The following is a 20960-nucleotide window of genomic DNA, read 5'->3' on the forward strand; positions in this document are numbered from 1 at the left end:
CGTGTTCGAGATTTTTGTAAAAAATTTTTTTTTTCATACCAAAAATACCTCTGTTTCGTTTTCGCTGGGACACCCTGTATAATATTATTACTGTTAGAACTTTTATTGCCATTCCCAAAGTTATATGCTTCGATGTTTTTATTTGCCCATTCGATACTGCGAAAATTGCATCCTCAGAGAAAGTTTGACCCAAACGTTTACAAAATTCACTCCTTTTCGCCGGTTATTCAAACCGCTCAATAGTGTACTATAAAAATCAAGGAGAGCGTTTGAAATAATGCATTTACCCTCAATTAAATTATTAGTGGTCAGGGTGTCCGGTAATTTATTAGGTTTAATATTGGCTATTTCTTCTCTCAATAAAATTGCTGCTTTTTTAATAATATCACATTTCTCAAGTTCTACTAAATCATTTTTCAAGAATAGCCCAGTTTATTGGTTAACAATGGATTTCTTATTAATTGATATGAACGTGATTTTTTTCCTAAAAGTATTAAGTAATTTTTCTTTTAGACGGCGCGCTTTAAATTTAATATCGGCTTTGTCAGTTAACCGTAAAGGTTGTTTTGTAAATATTTAATATATAGCGATTTTAAAAATCCATTAAAAAAACACAAGTCATACATTCCCGCAATATATGTTCAATTGTCATGAGAAGACTTTATCTTTTAAACTTAAAATCGTTTTTATATCGGTACTTATAATTAAATTTTGACGATGATCTTTTCATGTTTTCCGGTGTTACACATGCCACAGAATATACACATACAAGTGTCCTGTGATTGTTCTTGTGTTCGTTGTGGCGATGTTCCAGGTTGAGGCTCATCTGATGAATCACCTTCAGGTTCATTTGACGGACCGGGTTGAGGCTCACTTGATAAGCCTGGTTCAGGCTCTAGCCAACACTCATCTGATGTCTCGTGTTGATGAAATTCTAATGATGATGGTTTTGCTGATGCATCATCGGCTTCGTCGGAAACTTGAGTGATAGTTAATTCTTCGCCATGTTCACCAATATCAATACTAAAATTTTTCAAATATCCATGTTACTGGATATGATCACATGCCGGAATCAATTACTTACTCTGTACTGATCACCGATGATGTCTTTGCAACAGATACTTGCGACGATTCAATATATTTTTTGCGGCTGCGGTAAATTTCTTGTAACAATGTTTATGATATCCCTGCTTAGTATTGATATCATTCGGCAAGGATATACTCTTGCCACTGAAAAATATCAAATTTACGAACATGCAATATTTCGTTAAACTTTTTTAAAGTTTCTTCTTTAAATGAAATAACACATGTATCGCTTTTTCGACAAACGACACAAAAAATTTTTTCACTGCTTGTTTTCGGCATCGTAAAAACACGTTCTCTCCTCACGAAGAATGCGTATAAACTGAAACGAACAGAAATCTAGGCAGCTGTTCGTACTAGCTCAAGGGCAAAATTTAGGGGAGAGGAAGGATATTGAGTCTATCTGCGTCATTATTATGAATACACTAGGTCGCTTGACCTGGTTACGAAAACCAGGTATTCACGTGCACAGATATAAAAGGTGATTCACGAAAGATCCAATTATAAGATACGAAAAATATTTGAAATAAGCAATTCAAAGAAAATAAAATCTTACCGAAAATGAAATGATATTACTCATAGAGATGTACATTGCAGTGGTCAAAAAGTGAAGTTCACCTTATAATATAATATACTACAAAATTTTAATAATTAATTCATTTAATATTCACGACCGAGCGATCGGCTGTATACGGTATAAGAGCTCGCGCGTAGCATTTTGAATGCTTGCAAGACTCACTTTCCGATAGATATAAATGCAAGACCTGCATTTTCGCCTATTTAAAGGCATAAACGATACGATATTATGCAAAAAGACATTTACAATCAAATGAATCACCAGAACGACTTCAGTTGACTTGTTAGGCCGCATGCAAGACCGACTTTGCCATGGACGCGAATTGCAAGACTTATTTATTTATGTTATTTTACTAATAACAATAAAATATATGACGGTCAGTCATAATCAAATTGTCCCCGTAATCAAAAACTAAAAGTCATCCTGGAGAAGGGTTGCACACCCCTCCGGCTGCAAGACTCATTTTTTCTTATTGTAAATCCCTTATTGTAAATATGTAAATAAAAGAGCTCTTTTTATTTATGAAACAACATTAATCATTACATCATTCTTTTTCACAGTTTCTTTTTGCCAATCTGTTTTTTTTTGTTAAAACATTAAAAAAGTACAATAATGTTGAGTAGGTCGAAAAAGGCTTTTACATGGTCTAATCTGTACCTTAGTCAATGTTTAAATCTCGGTAGATATCTTTAGGACTACATAAAATAGATTATATGCGTTTAATAAAATATATTAATTCATAATTTATGGAGCTGATATTATACTATAAGTAATATTATCTAAACTGTACAAAGTCTTTTATGAACAGCTGCTGAGCAAACTTTGCTGAACGCAGATGATCTGTTTTATATTCCTGAGGATGATCTCATATAGATCAAAAGTCAAGCGAACACAATACGATCTAGATCCAACAACAGCATAACTGAACATTCATTTTTCTATAACCCAAAATTAATTTAACACGCTTTATCGGGAAGGTGAGCATTTGGCAACAACGCATCTCGAAAGCGAAGCAGAACGCTGTTCGTCTCACAGCAGACGGGTTAATGTCACCCAAGATTCGTCGGGAGGAACCGATTCGCGCATTTTTTAGTTTGCAGGCGATTGGACTTTTTGCGAATTTTTACATAAAAGTCGCACGCGTATTTTGATATTTCACGACGTTTCATTTAGTAAATAAAATTACATTTTTGTATTATTTCAATCAAAATATCTTCAAAATATTTTTTTGGTAATACAGTTTATTTACTATTCAAATTGACGGATTTAATTTATTCATAAAAAATGCTTTTATATAGGAGGGTATTAGTATCACAAAATACGGAGAGAAAGAATGAAATATAAAATTTTTTATAATTTTGTCTCACTACTTTCAAATATATGTACCTAAAACAGTTTTTAGTAATCAAGATATAAATATTAAATTAGAGTCATGTGAGTGACTCCTGCTAAAAAAAGGTAGAAGCAACCCTATAGAATCGAAAAAAAAAAATCTCTCACTTACAAATATGCCAGTAAAATACAGTTTGTTAGCAATCAAAATACAAAAAATAAATTATGATAGTAATGTACTTTAATTACCAACAACACTATATTAATATTACAAATTAATTTATAATGTACAGCCTAAGAATAAAAATTTTAATATATATAACATTAATCGTTAATATATATGTAATAAACATACAGACAAGGAGCTAAACGAAACGGCGGGCATGTCGGGCTCGCAAAACTCGGGCATGATTATCAGGGGAAAACATTTATTGAATTAATTTCTTTCAAAAATGTTAATCAGCTTTAAATATGCTTTAAACAGTTCTTAGCAATCAGAATTAAAAAAAAACTATAGACACACACCTGAGCTTTATAAAACGGGCATATAATAATAAACCCCAAAGTTGAATTTATTTTTAAAAAATGTGTGTCTCACTTTTAAATACAACATGCTATATGCATTTTTACTCCGTATTTGCAGACATTCTAGGCCTAAACTGGTTCTTTTAGGTTTCCTACTTTTTCGTTAAGAATAATACCTAAAGCTCTGGCTTTCCGTCTTTTCTTTTTCTCATTTTTTTTAAATAAACATAAAAAACTTCTAAGTGAACTCCCTATCAGTTACTCTCAATATACAAATTTAACATTTCAATTTTTCATAACATTGAATTGCTGTTGACCAGTACTCGATACCGCCGTTTACGCAGATCGGGCCGAACAAGCGTCGTGCTATAAAATATAATTATACTAAACTTATCGACGGTCCAAGAAATTGTAAGAAAAATGCCTCAAGTTTGTATTTCCATTTTCAAAGGTTTATTATTAATTTTTTTGGAATAGTTTTACAATATAATGTTTCTAAAATCGATGTATCTAAAGACGTATGGAAGGATTTTTTTATTTATCTTTTTTGTTTTGTAATAAAAAATCTATTATAAAATATATGATTTAGCCAAATCTATAATTTTAGAAATTGAGTTTTGTTCTCCTGAAGATGCTAACACCATTAGCGAAACACGTGTTGAGAATAAAATAAACAGCTTTGGTAGTAGCGCTTGGAAAGACGCCTTAAGTGCTATACAGGATGATAATTAAAAAAATTGAAATAGTTATATATTATGAACGAAAAACGTAAATGTACGTGAAAATTTTGAAAGTAGGCTTTATTATTGTATGCAAAATAACGGAAATAATTTTTTACATTTAATTAAAAAAATCAAAATACTATTTTTATTTATTGTTTTCCTTGATAAACAGAGAATAATTGCCTGAAATGTAACTTCCAATAATATCACTCGACCTCCCTTTCTATTTAAGAGTTTATTATATTTAGGAATATTCCAAACAACAGAATATTTAAGGAATAACGAAAATGGTTCTAATTTTAGCGATATGCAGGAAGCCACTGAACTTTTTAACCATTTTTTTATTGAGTCTGTAAACAAAATTGTAAATAATGGGAATTTAGCCTTAACAAATAAATCGCCAAAAACATTAAATAATAAAATAATTTTAAATCCATTATTTAATGTTCGTATGATGAAAGGAAAATACGTGAAATTATTTATCTGTCCTACTAACCAACACTCGGCTGGTGATGAAGGAATTCCCTGCTCTCTTATTAAACACGTCCTTGAAATTTTGGTGACACCGTTTACATATCTTGTTAATCTGTCATTTCAGGAAGGGGAAATTTCCATCGGCTCTAAAGAACTCTCTTGTCCCTATCCATAAAGGAGGTGATAAGCATTTGATATCCAATTATCGAGGAATTTCACTCTTTTCGGTGTTTTCGAAAAATGTTTCTCTAAACATTTGGAGTCTTTTCTACTCAAAGAAATTTTTTTTAGTAAATACCAGTTTGGTTTCAGGACGGGACGCACTACACAAGATGCAATTTTGTCCCTATACTCATATATTTTGTCTAATTTGCAATTAAACAACAAATGTGTAAGCCTATTTTTTTTATATAAAAAGGGGGTTTGATGTAATAAATATTAACCTATTGTTGGATAGATTTAATGACTGTGGTATGCGTGGTCTTGCCCATAAATGGATTAAATCCTACCTGACCGGTAGATATCAAGAAACGATATTAAAGAATGGAAATGTTTTAGGTGCGTCTGAGTCCCTACCAGTTGTTAGTGGTGTCCCACATTAGCATTTGTTACTTACTATATACCATAGCCACTGTTATTTGTTATATTTTTTGATGGCATCTTGGACGAATTTCCTGGCAACCATATAGCTGCGTTTGCAGATGATGTTGTTATATCAACGTCGAGTGGTGACTTAGAAGAACTATCTAGAGGTTTAACCGGGTAGTTAACCGAATGATAAGTATCAGTAGCAGGAACAGCCTAGTGCTTAATGAGTCAAAAACTAAAATGATATTTTTTAGTCTTACCGATATGAATAAAAGCTTGCTTGTTAAAATGCATAACAAAACCATAGAACAAAATAAGGTTGTCAAGTACTTACCATGTAGTTGACAACCTTACTTAGTACTTATCATGTAGATATGGTTTTAAAGAAATTATCAATTTATGCCTATGTGATCTGACAGTTACGTAATGAAATCGATATTGGCCTGATCCTTCTTTATTACTATGGTTATGTCCAATCATGTTTGTCATATGGCATAATGTGTTGGGGTAACTGTTCTAGTGAGAGTGTGGTAAGTGGTGAAGTTCTTACGGCCCAGAAAAAAATAATTAGAACTATTTTATTTAAGCCTTATATATTTTCTTGTAGAACAATCCAGACTTAAAAATTATGCCATTTCATTGCCTATTTATTTTGAACTCGGTCATGCATATAAAGCGTAACCTGTCTGACTATTCTTTGTCTAGAAGAGGTACCCACTATGAACTCAGGGTTTACTTAAATTTCGATTTACCCAAACATAAATTAACCAAAGTGGCAAACAGCCCACTAGTTCTACCAATTAAATTATACAATAATCTTCCCATTGAAATTAAAAAAAATTGAGAAGGTTAATAGTTTCAAAGCTTCATTGAAAAAAAATTTAATTAAAAATTCCTTTTATACGGTAACAGAATATTTAAATTGCAGCGTCTTATCGTTACTCCCATAATTCGTTTCTCCCATAATTTGTTTCTTTGTTAAAAGCTGTAGTTTTCTTATATTCTTAGTCTTTAGTTTATTGTAGATTTTTTATTGTTTAAGGCCTTTTAAAAGTTGTATCTTTATATCTTATGTCTTATTTTTTGACATTATCCCATACTTATTTGTATGAGTCTATGGAAATAATTGAGTTTAAAGGTGTATCTCACCCTATCCAAGGCGTTGCAGCTAAGGGTGCAATACAATTCTTTCGTTCAATAGAAACTGTTTTTAGGGTTGGCTATGGCTATTTAAAGTTTTTAAAAAAGTTTTTAAAAATTTTTAAGTTTTTAAAAATTTTTAAATATATTGCCCTATATATGGGCAATAATTTATTTTAATTGAAAAATTATTAATTTAGACGACTTAAAATGAGTAGGTTCTGCAAAGATGTTTTAAAAGTATGAAATATAGATTTAATTATAAGCTATATTTTGGAAATTTGAGCTCGGATCTCAAAAATTATAATATGAAAAAGTGATGGTTTTCGAAACACATTTTTTTTAATCATTCAGGCAAAATGTTTGCCTAAGTAGATCCAAATGTCAAAGTCGAAGCTCTCAAAAATACGCGTCAATCAAGTATAATATTACAGAGCAATCAATTCTTACCTCTATAAAAAGATAGAAATTCTAAAAATCCATGAATAATTAATGTCTCGATATCTGCAGCGATAGGTTAATTATGTCAAATACAATCACTAATATTTTTGAGTTGACACCAATATAAAAGCCATTTTGAATCTTTAGCTGCGATATGAAATTTACACTATGAATGAGAATTTTATGATATTTCTGCATTCACACCAACAAACAACCACTCTCTTGTTCTGGCTACGGGGAATGATACATAGAATTAAAATTAAATGGAATATTGCATTGAGACTAATGAAAGACCATCATAATTTTTTTCTGTAGCTAAAGATCGATGAAAAATAAATAGTACGAGAGCTGGCTGCAGATTTGATTCCCAGATTTGGTTATACTTCATAACTTCAAGTATTATTCCGACTGGCATTTACAATAAAAAAAATCGAGTCTTGCAGCCGGAGGGGATATGCACCCTTCATCCAGGGTGACTTTTAATTTTTGAATACGGGGACAATATGATTATGACTGACCTTCATATATTTTACTGTTGTTAAGTTAAATAACATAAATAAATAGGTTTTGCAATTCGTGCCTATATCAAAGTCGGTCTAGCATGCAGTCTAACATGTCAACTGAAATGTTTCCAGTGAAACATTTGATTGTAATGTATCCTTTTTCATAGGAATAGTGTATACCTTCAAATAGGCGGCAATGCAGGTCATTTATATCTATTGGCAAAGTGACTCTTTTCTCGAGTATTCGAAGTGCTAATCGCGAGCTCGTATGCCGTATACGGACGAGCGCTCGGTCGCCATTATTAAATGAATAAAATATTGGCAAAACCTTTTTTAATTAATAGTTTGCAGTATATCTGTCATGAAGTGTGTAATTTTCTAATATTTTCATAAGGTAAAAAAAAACTCCTCTCACTTTCAGCAATATTTCCAAAAAAAATCTTTAAATGTTCACATCAAATAAAGCTCGGACGATTACCGCTATCTAATCGCTACTTTACTCCTTTGATTAAAAATAAAAAGTTGTTGAGAAATTTAAAACCAGAGCAACCATGCCATATAGCAAAATATTAACTTTAAGGAAGAACTCGTGCGTTATTTAGTTAACGCGTGAACTGCGAATAACATGGCATCCTTCATTGCAAACAAATGTATGTCAATAACGAAATTTTTTACAAATATAAAGTTATCAATGATGTAGTTGTCCCAATAATCGAAAGCAAGCTGTTTTGCAAAGAACATGAGGAAGCACACACGAAAATACGAAACACGATAATGCAATTGTAATTAACCACTGCTCCGACATTGATGTATTAAGAATTATGTTAGGAAATATGGAACCTGGAAAAATCAAATGTTAAAATAGATTCAAGTTGGCAATGGCAATAACCATCCGTATGTTAATTTTAAGTTCGTTATTTGAAAAACTGGGGAAAGTTATGCTCTGCGCTGCCGGCTTTTCATGCCTTGACAGGTTACTATTTTCAATCTAGTATTATATAAAAAAGAAAAAAAAATCATCTCTTTAATATATTGAAAGGGTCACTAACAGATATACCCGAATTTCCATCATGTCCACAAACAATAGTTATGACCATACAAGAGTCCGTTGTTTTCCACATAAACCGCTTAAAGAAATGCAAAAATATCAACCTAATGAGAAAAATTCAGGAAAAAATAAGTTCACCAATACAGATGATATTTTCTGAATCGCCACAAACTTCGATCCATTAATCCCGCAAACATGAATTCCAGTAACACTTAGTCCGGACAGCATACATTTGCAGCATACCAATTTGTCGTCACGCAGATCTGCAGAATCCAACAACTTTAACAACTCTGGGCCATGGATGGGAGGAAATCGAGGACAGATATAATACAAGCGGTTTGCCGGCAACAATAAATGATATTATTATGGAAGCAGAGCAAGAGAGAAACAAAGGTATTGATGAATTTTCAATGTATTTACTTTATTATGGATCGAATTTGTGAATAACGTCGGCCCAAATAATTACATAGTCGATATTTCTTACAGACTCTGCAATAATCATTGCTAAACTGAATAATAATCATTCGGCTGAAAATAGTCGAAAATCGTAAAAGAGAATAGTAAATCATAGAGATAAAGAGTTCGATGACTTGGCACCACACAATAACGACAAATTGGAAAACGATAACAATTAACGATAATAAGTCATGCTATCACTTCATTCAGCACTAGTACTTGTAGTACTCAGTAACAATATTTTATAATTATGATCAAGATGCTTTAAAAGCATAATTGATAAAATATATTTTTTTATAATTAATTCATATTTTATCATCATGACGATCCTTTCATGAAAACAATTTCCCAATAATTGATTTGATGAAATTCTTTGCCTGTCCAGCAATCAGCCGTATATAGCATACGGGCGCGCATAGCACTTTGAATGCCTGCAAGACTGAATTTTCCGACAGATATACATGCAAGAACTAAATTTTAGGCTATTGATAGGTTTTAAGTATACCTATGCAAAAATATATATTTACAATCAAATGAGTCACCAGAACGATTTCAGTAAGTGTGGTAGAGTGCATGCAAGTCTGCCAACAATTATGCATGCAACACTTTTTTTAAATTTAAACTTTTGCAAATTTTTGCCTAGCAAACTTATGCAACTCTGCAATTCACCCGAGTAACAACGCTGCGCTGCAACATTGCATTTTTTATGGTTTAGACGACTTCCAAAGCCTAACATAACAACTTGATCTATAATTAATTTAATTGTCCCAAAAAATCTGTCGCCAGCTCCCCTACTAAAAGAATTTCATGTTTTTTTATTTTCGTGTTATTTTTGCATAAACTTTCAAGAAAAACCTGTTGCGTGCTTTAACTGCAACGAATAATACGGTGCATGTTTCTTTTATTTACAACAAAAATTATTCTAAATAAAAGAAATATAAAAGCGATAAATACCTGTATTTAGAGGTGCCATAGGAGTCCACTCCTGTGTTTCCGGATTGAAAGTATCACATTGTTTCAATCCCACTTGTCCGTTCCATCCACCCACGCAATGGATTAGACCATTCAACTCGGTCACGCCCAAGTTGCTTCTCGCAACGGACATGCGCGGCATTTTGACCCATTTTCCGTTAGTGATGTTTTCCATATCGAGCATCTCCACGGAATCCAGTTCGGTGGTTCCGTTACTACCACCGATCGCGTACACCTTAATAATGAAAATTTGTTAATTCGATTATCTCATGATTATCAAAACATTTCACACAGTTTTATCCGAAAATCGATCTATATTGTGTTCGCGTTAACAGGTATCATTCTTTATATACAACCATGACATATATTGTAGGCTCATCTTAAAATACTACTAAACTTTTTTAAAATTCAAATTTGAAGACGTATTCTTATTATTACTATTCAGGGTGTTCATTTGAAAACTTCCCACCACGGATTTATCGAAAACCACTATTGAAATAAAAACCGATATTTTCATGTTTTTGTTTTCTATCTGAAGAAATTAAGATAAACAAAGATTTTTCTAATTTTCTCGAAAACGAATCGACCTATTAAAAAAAATCAAACGTCAAAATAAAAGACTTCGAAAGACGTTTTAAACAAGCTAATACTCGATACCCCTTGCAATTTAAAATTTTTAAGGGGATGACCCTGAGGAGCAGAGGGTGAAAGGGGGTGAAGTAATTTTAGGTTAGAAAGTTGTCCCCCTTGACACACCTTTTGACGTATTTCGGCGTTTTTTTTTTAATAGTGGTTTTCGATAAATCCGCGGTGGGAAGTTTTCAAATGAACACCCTATATATTATTATACAACATTTCCAACTTTCACAGTTCTAAAAAACAGTTAAGAAATAGTTATTTATGTAACAAGTATGTAAAATGATCCTTTGTTTATGAATAAGAGATTTGTCGATTAAATGCGACAATTCCCATGAATAAAAAAGGGATTTTACACACGTGTAACATACAAAAATTTTTCTACTACCGAAGATAACATAAAAAGATCAAAAATATCAAATTACTTTACGCGCTTAAACGACTTAACGGTAAAAAAAACGTCAAAACATTTATTTACAAATTATAAAATAAATTTGAATTTTAATCAAATAAACGTTAAATTTGAAACTTTTCACACCCTGGGAAATGTGTAAAGTGAGGACTTTACGCACTGTAGTAGGAAAAGACTTGCGTAAAAAGTCAAAGTTTATAAATTTTGGGAAGTGTGTAAAGGTGTAAAGTGCGTACTTTACCCACGGTATGGTAGCAGGAAAAATTAATTTAATAACTAAAATTGATATAGGTAAGAATAATTAGATTTAAGGACGCTTATCAGAAATAAAGAATGTCATTGCTTCGAACTTAATGGAGTTTCGTTATTAGTTAAAGTCAATAATCCAAGTTATTAATACTACAAATTTGTTAAAAGAATAAAATTCCTCTATACCTTTTTATCAACAACGGCGATCTTAAATCTACCCCGATTCTCTCTCATAGCAGGTAAGTTTTTCCACGAATTTAAATCGGGGAAATATTGTTCGCATGCGCGCAGACATTCGACCCTGTCGTAACCACCTAAAATAAATATTTGAAATTTAAAGCCAGATTTAGATAAAACAAAGAGATTATTTTAAATATTGGAATCGATTTTGTATCAGGGGTTGAAAATTTCAAAGAAATTAATTATTTTACTATACAATTTTTACCATGACAAGATGTTTCATTTAGAAAAGAACACATTTTAAACGCAAATAGAAATTATACACGAGATTCCAAAAAAATTGTATTTTATAGGTCTATTGCCCTGAATAACCGAAATACATGGTGGTTTAGTTAAAAAACATTTTTTTATTTATCCTATAACTTCCGAATAACCTGATATTTTTTGTGAAATTGGGTGTACCCGAGACTTGGACTACCAGAATAAAAAAATCTGGGATTCTCGGCTGCCCAAGTGTGCATGTTCCTGGAATTATATCCTCCAACTCTTCCATCTGTCATAACTTTAAATTTCATCACGAGCTTCTAATATTTGAACTTGTTGGATGTGATATGGATAAAGGGTGCTCCAAGGTCGCTGAACCGTAACATAGGGACACATATAAGGCATTGCTGGCTCACTCTACCGGTGATGATTAAATAAATAATAATAATAATAATAATAGATAATTATTTAAATCTTTACGCCTGATCTGCAGAAAGATTTGGAAAACAGAAAGTGGCCCGACGACTGGACGTTACTTTCATCCCTATATTTAAAAAAAAGGAACTCCGCTAGATTGCAACAACTACAAAACGGTAGCATTAATCGAAAAAACTCGTGAAGTTAATGCCTCGATGTTTATGTGCTCTGTGTATTACAAAAAAGCCTTCGATAAATTAAAATGGCAGCATCTATGGTCAATACTAGCGGACCTAATAATTTTTTAGTGTTTTTACCTCAGCACTTAATTTAGCTGATAAAACTTCTATACAGAAATAATAATGGCACACTTAAAATAAATAAAATATGCCGGTGTCAGGCACGGCTGCATAACCTCTCCCATTGTGTTAAATATCTACAGCGAATACAATATGCGAAAATACTAAACGGATGGAGAGGTGGAAATATGGATAACATAATGAAAAGTCTGGAGGAAAAAAGCAAAAAGTATGGGCTAGAATTTAATAAGAGTAAAAACAAAAATTATAATTGACAGAGCACAGAACAGTGGTAATACATTCAAGAAATTGGAGGCTTCAAAGTAGTAAATAGCTTCATAACAAACGAAGGAAGATATGACAGAGAGATACGTAGAAGACTTACTACTGCAAGAACAGCTACGATGAAACTGGTAACAGTTTGGAACAATTCGAATGTAACACACACAAAATTAAAACTGGTACGAGCACTAATTTTTTGCATAGCTATATGTATGCATCCGAAACGCGAACCCTGAGGAAATCAAATAAAAATAAAATCTCAAAGACCTCTACTTTATTTTCTTTTGTAATCACCACCACAAACTAAGAACATCCTGAGTTGAACATTGAACAAATGTATCAATACTACAATAATCCAAAGTAAAAAAATAGACTGCACAAAAAAATAAAAAACAACAAAGATATTTGCGACATTTTGGACACACTGCTAGAAGAATAAGTATGATGAAAAAACTGATAATCAAGGGCAGAGTTGAAGGAAAAATGCCTAGGATAAACAACGATATCCATGATATTTTCTTCAACATCGAAATAACGCCATTCTTGATGTTTATTTAATTTTCCTGTAGGAAATGTACCATGTTCTTTAAGGTATTTAAAGACTTAAATACTACTTTTTAAACGAAACTAGAAAAAAATTGTGGATATGTTCCAGAAATATTAATAATCGATCACTGAAACCTAACTTACTACGGCCACCATAAGTAAACATTAAATGTTCAAAAATCCCGGGCTGTTCAGAATATATTAGAGATGAATTGAAAACATTTTTTTTTGCTAAGGCACTCTGCATTTAGGTTATAAAGGGCGATAGACCCATAAATTATCGGTTTTTTGGAATCCGCTGTATAACTTGTATTTATTTAAATTAATTCTACAAAAAAACATCGCGCCAAACTAGTTTTATTATTAATTTTTAGTTGTACTAAGAATTTTCGTTTAATATAACGATCTTAAATAGATTATCGCCTTTGGAAGTATGCAACAACGATATGAACAAGATTAAGGAGGTTTTACGCGAAAAGTTGATATCTTTAAATTTAAGTTCATACAATTAAAATGACATTTATTACTATATCATAAGATAGATTTTATGACTATACCCACAAGTACAAACTACACGAGTGGCTTTAATAACATTTGAAATCGCTTTATTATTATATTATCAAATGTCTTTATCAAAGCGAGGATCAAATAAAAAAACAACATTCAAAAAAATAACGAATAACAACAAATAATAAATCAAAATGATCAAAGTTGAACTTACCACATACAATAAGAGTGTTATTATAATTTGCGCATCCATGCGCGCATCTTTGCGACGTCATATTGGTCAGTGCGCAGTATAAATCAGGCTTTTCCTCGCTTTGTGATCGACTAGCAGCGGGGGTTTGAGTGGGTGAAGGCGTTTGAGGTGGATTTAGCCTAAAAATGGTTATAAATGTCTAACGAAGGACGTTAAATTTTAAGAAACACATCCTATCGATATAACAGTTTTTTACGATTCGCTAATTTACATTTTTAAATTAGGTTAAAAACGTTTAAAATTTATATGTTTTAGTGAATTATGTTTTTTATTTTTATTGTCTCGTTGAACAAAAACTAATGTTAAATATATCTGGAGTGTTCTTTGGTGAAAAAACCCGGTCGGTAAAGAAGTGTGTCGTCCCAAATTGCGATGACAAATACAGTAGGCAGTTTTGCTTTCTAAACTATAAGAAAAGCCCGCAAATGTTTTTCAAATGGCCTTTGATTAATAAGCCTGTACCTTAGAACATTGAAAGGCTAGAATTAGTAAACAACAACTTTGTTTGAGTCCAACATGTGCACAGGGGCAAGAGGGGTGTTTTGTTTACAAACATATTTGCCGATTCTCTGTTGTCAAGTCGACGCAAATTTCCAACGGAGGAAATTTTTAGCTATATTTTAACAACCATTATAACGTTAATTTAATTTATTTGTGTTGTATTTTATAGGAAAATTTAAAATAAAAAGTGTAAATACTACAATTAACCTATTTTAAGAATAAATATAATATCCTTAAGCAAAAAAAAAACAAAATTATTAACATTCTTATCCCTAAAACTGCTTCTAAAAAATTTGAAGCGACAACACCGGAGCTTAATCGCCTGAGCCATACGCGTAGTGTCATCTGTCAAACGGCTTTTTGTTTATTTTCGGGATTCGTGTATTTTCTTTAATTTTCGGTTTCAAAAGGAAAACGGCCACATTTTAGTGTTTTTTTAAATTGCTAGGATGGGAAAAACTTGTGTCGTTTGTGCCGCATCATGATAAAAAGGTAATTCAAGCCGATCTTTTCACAAGTAAGTACCGATACTTTCATAACATCACATCATGGGGTAACCATCATCATAAACGTAGAATAGGGGATCTTATAGATATAAACCTAATAAAAACTTGAATGTGAAAGTGTGCGTAAAATACCAAAATATTTATATTTTTAAATCTAAATATTTTTTTGAACATATTCATCTATCAATAGGCTATAAAAAATATAAAACTAGAATTTTGTCCCTGGTTTTATTGCAGGATTTTATGTTTTTTTTTTGTTGTTTTGGCAGAAAGAAGGCATACCTAATACCCATGTACCTATCTATGTATAGTTATGTTTTTTTAATATAGACATTAGGTAGATAGATGAAATTACTAATTTTTTATTGCCTTTAAAGAATTTTGAAATTTATTTAGATATTGATATCTATGTATAAAGTTAATTTTGTCTTTCCCTAAAATTTGGTCGATAATTTTTTTTTGTTTTACCATATTGCAACTTACAATAATATATATAGTAATTGGCACACATATTAATTCATTACTGTAATTTTTTTTGCTTTTTGATTAAATATCAAATACTTATTATAGACTGCCTAATATATGCCCAAAGGGAACAATGGATTTCATTAATGGAAATCAACACAATTAAACGGAACATATTTGTTTGTTCAGATCACATCCTTAGAAGTGATTTCTTATATAAGGAAGATCATATTATCAGTAGCCAGACTATAAAACAAATCAGCTCTACCTCAAAGATAATTTTTTTAAAATATATTTTTCTAGTATAAAAAAATCATCATAAAAAGGATTAGTGTTACTCATATAAGCTTTATTTATAACTAATACTAATTAAATTAGGTAAGTGTGTAAAACTATTTTTTTACTAGGATTTCTGATGCACTGGTTAAAAACACAGCAGCGGATAATTCAGTTAATTTACCAAGTGATTTATCCTTCAAAGCTGCAGGGGCAGCTTTCCTGAAGAGTGCAAAAACTTCTTTAGCTTCCAAAATGGTATATAGTACAAACAGTGAAGCTAATATAGATAAGAATGGATAATTAAAATAGATTAATATTTTTGATACACCAAATTTTGTATAATTACAGATCTGATCATTCATCATCAACAATAACTGCATCTGAGATTAATAGTTCTACAGTAATCGTGGGGTCTAGGTCAACAATTACAATTTCTCATCAAAGCCGTTTTTGTTTAACTGGTACACATTCCCTGACTCTGCCAAGGAAAAGGTAAAAATACACTCAAAATAGACTACTAGTTTTTTGCCATGTATTATCCTATTCTATATATCTTATTTGAGCACCAGGACTAAGACAGGCAAAAAAGTTTATAACCACTTCTAGAAAAAGAGCTGAACAGCTCCTAGACATGAACAGATCAGACATCAGAACAGCAGTCGGACTCCTAACCGGTCATTGCCCAGTGAAATATCACCTAAAGGCAATAGGTATAACAGAGGACGACCAATGTAGATTCTGCAGCAATGCCACAGAAACGGCAGAACACCTGCTCTGTGAATGCCCGACCCAACTCTGCAAGAGGCTCAAGTACCTGGAAGGGGTACAACCAACACCTCAAGAAGTGGGACAACTACCTCCCAAAAATATAGCTTTGTACGGCAGAAGTCTAAGACTTTTTGAGACAAACTAAGACAAGTAGAGTTATGCACAAAATATCTCACAGGTAGCAGTGCTGAGCGGCGGATCAGCCGAAACGACTCCCTTCTCAATCTACAATATATCTTATTTAAAAGTGATGTAGTATTTTATTGTGTTATATTTGTTTAATATTAAAATATTTAATATTAATTAAATGTATGATATTACAAAGATTCTTTATAATAACATACATTTTATTGATCAATTGGATTATCATAATACATTTTTTTAATTTTGGTAATACTATATTTGTATGTATATTATTCTAGGGTAAAATCAAAATGATATCCTGAGGACCTAAGCACTGATGATTCCACCGTTTTAAAAGCTAAATCACTTGTCACCAAATTATAGAAAAAAAAATAAAGAAAATTAAAATTCGAAGATTGCAACAAACAAATTTGCGCCAAAGAAATTGAATTAGATCTCAAGTCATTATTAAAATACTTAAGAAATAATAACATGATTTTCGAAAAATGTTTGGCAACATACTACATATTTTATTTGACTTGTAAAAGTACTTGTTTGTATATTACTACTAATAAACTATCTAATCTATTGTACATAGTCTTTATTCTTAGGTAAGCTTTGTTTTTTAGTATAAATTAATATGATATAATAATTGGTATTAGGAATTATATAGGTCACTATTAAATGTCTCAAAACCATTATATAGGCTAAATACTCATAATAAAAATCTTATAACCTACAAAAAACCTGCAACTCCTTCACAATTTGAACATCCTTGTAGTTTTAACTTTTTCCACTGAAGCAATACTGTCTCTTTGAAAAAGTCAGCACCATAGAAGTATATATTATGTGATATAAGTAAGTGATGTAAAACTGAGTTTTGTCCAATATAACAATAACAATAAAATTTTGCAAAATGTTAAAAATTTGTGTCTTAAAACATAATTTATTAAGAAATCTATAATATTATATTAATAAAATATTTAATTTCCTTATAAATGCTTTGACAAAAATGCTGCCTTTTATTAGGACCTTCCTCTAATGAAGTCCATTAAAAAAAAAACACATAAATAGGTCATAAATGGTAATATTACTTATAGTCAAACTCTTTAATAATTAATAAAAATTTATCAGGTAAATATTTGTTGACGACGTCACTGGTAAAGAGTGCTTGTATCGGTGATATCAACAATGCGTTCGAGCGGCGTTGCGATGCCATTACCGTTTTCTCGTTTCTTCGTACTTTATTTTCATTTATTTAACGTATAATGACTTCAATATATTCGATATCTTACCAAATTTATTTGAAAAAAATGCTTGATATTTTATTAAAGGGGAGCAGTAGTATTGTTTTGTGCCTTCGGAAACAACTGAAAATTTTTATGCTATTATAAAGTGATTTTTGCCATTTCTCTATAAGCATTTGGCATCATTGCATCAGAGATGTTGCAAGCAAACAAACCTGCCCATAGTTCCACGGCATGCTACTTCTAGCCTTTCAATGTTCTAAGGCCTGTACTAAAGGACGTGCCTCAGGATAAAATACACAAATAATTTGGAATTTGCGCCAAGCATTTCCTAGAAAAAGATGTGTTGGTTGGTGGTTGCCGACGCCTACAATGGAATGCAGTGCCCGAATTGGATTTAAACACTTTTACTTGTATTAAGCGTAATTTTTTAAGGATTAAACACTACTAGAAACCATTGCAGATTTCATGAGAAATTTTGATTCACTTGAAAATCCAAGGCAATAAAATGCAAATTATTGGGAATTCCTTAAACACACTTTTCACTCATTTTAATAGCAAAAGGATCCCTTTGCTATTAAAATGAGTTTTATATACCTTATATACCATTTATATACCGTTTTATATACATTTTTTACAAGTTTTTTCTGAACTTAGTATTGGTTAATAATGCCATAGATATTAAAAAGCAATAAATGGTACAGATCTGATTATTTACTATTGACAAAAAACCTTTTAATTAGAAGAGTTTTTTAGTAGTATTGTACTGTTAAATTAAATCTATTGATAAATCTATAAAATATAATTGAAATATTACGAAGCTTGAGAAAGTGTAGTAACTTTTTTAATATGCAGTGTTGTAAGAAAATGATTATATTATAATATTAAATTATTTTAACATACTTATTACTGTATTATCATCTATAAAGTGTCTACTATAAAAACCGCCAAACTTTAAGAGGTGATTAAACAAGTCATTTGCAACAAAAAAGTCGTATAACATTTTTTCGAAAAGTTGTTAGTTCTTCTGGTATTTAACATTTTTTGATTTTATCAAATTTCTTTGTTTTTTTCATATAAACAAGAATATCTCCGTTATTCTTACCACTACATAAAATTTAGATATATCATCTGAAAGAGAATTAAAGTTGCTATAAGATGGGCATATTTAAGTTTTTGAGTAATTTTTTATACCGGGTGTTAACAGAAATTAAATGTAACATTTGGGAAATGTGCAAAATTAGTGGTACCTTCATCGTTGTCGTTTTTCTAAAATTTGTTAAATATAGACATGTTTTTATTTCAGCAATAACTACTGCATTTAATATGTTTTCACAGCAATATCCGGCAAAAGAAAGAAAACCACAAAAATTGAAAATTTTCAAATTTTATATTTCTTGATTGAGCAAAATTAAAAAATCAAAATTTCATTAAACAAACTTTAAATTACAACAATTGTTCAAAATGTCTTCGCTCTTGTTCAATACATTTGATGCATCTTCTTCTGATACTATCAACAACCCGTTCAAGTTCAACGCGTTTTTGTCGCATTTCATTGCAACACACACTAATTCGATTAATTAGTTCGTTTCGAGTATTAATGTTAATACTATAAACATTACATTTTGATCTGCCCCAGACATCAAAAACAAAAGTCAAGGGGCGTAAGGTCAGAGCTTCTTACCAGACCGTATCTTCCGATCCATTTCTCCCCAAAGCATTGATTCAAGGAATTTTGCACAATTTTGCCATTACGGGCTGGACATCCATTCATTTGAAACCAAAGTTCCTGTCTAGCGGCTAAGGGGATTTCTTTCAGAAAGTCAACAAGGTCATTCTTTAATATATTTAAAAACTCATTGGAATTGAGCCGATCAGGAAGTATTACAGGCTCGAAAAGGCGACCTCTCATTAATCCTATCCATACGTTGATCCTTATCTCATGCTGAAAATGTGAAACAACAGTCGCATGAGGGTTTTCTGTATGCCATATATGGTTATTTCTTAAATTCATTATTCCGGCCCTTGTAAATGTTGCTTCATCTGTCCAAAATATTTGATCTGTTCCCCACTCTTGCAACTTATTCAACTACCACCAACAGAATTGAAGCCTCACCTCACCATCCACTGGCAATAAATCCTGGACTTTTTTCAAATGAAACGGATGCAAATTATTTTTTTTTAAGAACTCTATGTACAGTGCAATGGCGAATCCTTAATGCAGCACCAACGCGGCGAGTACTTCTAGATCTATCTTCTGTAACAGCTCTCATAATCGCAGGTTCTTGTCTCCAGCAGTAACCATTTTGACCACCTTCTTTAATCCGCAAACCTCGAAAGTAACCAGTTTCCCCACAGCGTCTGAACACTTCTGCAAATGTACTTCTATGAGGTTGCCGTCTATTAGGAAAACGAAGCGCATACTCCCTTGCTGCCTTCCGCGAGTTTCCATTTGCGACACCGTAAGTAAATGAGTCCCGATAAATAAATGTCCCGATATTCAATGTTTGTGAAACAAATTACTTATTTAACTACTTTAACTCGAAGTGAAAACTTAATGACAGTTCTTGTCAAATTGTAAATATCTATGCTTTTGTTTTAAAATCAAGTAATACATGGTTTGTGAATTTCCTTCTTTTGCGGATTCATTGCCATTTACAAAAGAAGGAAAACCTGCTTTTTTTCTTAAAGAATGAATATCGCGATATGTTATTTGTTTACGGCTTCTCTAATGAAAATGTGTGTAGTTGTTGTGTAAGGAAAGATAGAGCTACAAGTACTCACCGCATTGGTGCTTAAAAGATCAAAAAATATAAAATTTCAAAATTACAATTTTTGTGGTTTTCTTTCTTTTGCCCATGATATTGCTGTGAAAACAAATAGCTACCACAAAAGTAAGTATATCATTAGAAAACATATTAAATGCAGTAGTTTTTGCTGAAAAAAACATGTCCCTATTTACCAAATTTTAGAAAAACGACAACAAAGAAGATACCACTAATTTTGCACATTTTCCAAATGTTACATTTAACTTCTGATAACACCCGGTATGAAAAATTACTCAAAAACCTAAATATACCCATCAAATTTAATTCTCTTTCAGATGGTATATCTAAATTTTATGTGGTGGTAAGAATAACGGAGATATTCTTGTTTATATGAAAA

At 31.5% G+C, this 20960-nt stretch overlaps 1 protein-coding gene and 2 long non-coding RNA genes across 6 annotated transcripts in view; 1 reads left to right on the top strand and 2 right to left on the bottom strand.

Moving 5' to 3' along the window:
- Nucleotides 1–20960, top strand: part of LOC126734053 (uncharacterized) — a 59874-nt gene that overhangs the window by 25968 nt on the left and 12946 nt on the right. The gene's annotated exons all lie outside the window — the stretch shown is intronic.
- Nucleotides 1–20960, bottom strand: part of LOC126734046 (influenza virus NS1A-binding protein homolog) — a 134289-nt gene that overhangs the window by 25313 nt on the left and 88016 nt on the right. For all 3 annotated transcript variants that reach the window (XM_050437564.1, XM_050437563.1, XM_050437565.1), the window contains 3 exons: nt 13868–14025; nt 11345–11472; nt 9844–10096 (listed from right to left, as the gene is read on the bottom strand). In XM_050437564.1, coding sequence (XP_050293521.1) covers nt 9844–10096; nt 11345–11472; nt 13868–14025 — 539 coding nt within the window. The remainder of the gene's footprint in view (nt 1–9843; nt 10097–11344; nt 11473–13867; nt 14026–20960) is intronic.
- LOC126734059 (uncharacterized) lies at nt 19167–20682 on the bottom strand. The gene is made up of 2 exons (XR_007659948.1): nt 20220–20682; nt 19167–20166 (listed from the first exon to the last, which is right to left on the bottom strand). It is a non-coding gene; the product is annotated as an uncharacterized LOC126734059 (long non-coding RNA).

The sequence above is a fragment of the Anthonomus grandis genome, chromosome 3 (genome assembly GCF_022605725.1).
Source record: "Anthonomus grandis grandis chromosome 3, icAntGran1.3, whole genome shotgun sequence".
NCBI classification, from domain to species: Eukaryota; Metazoa; Arthropoda; class Insecta; order Coleoptera; family Curculionidae; genus Anthonomus; species Anthonomus grandis.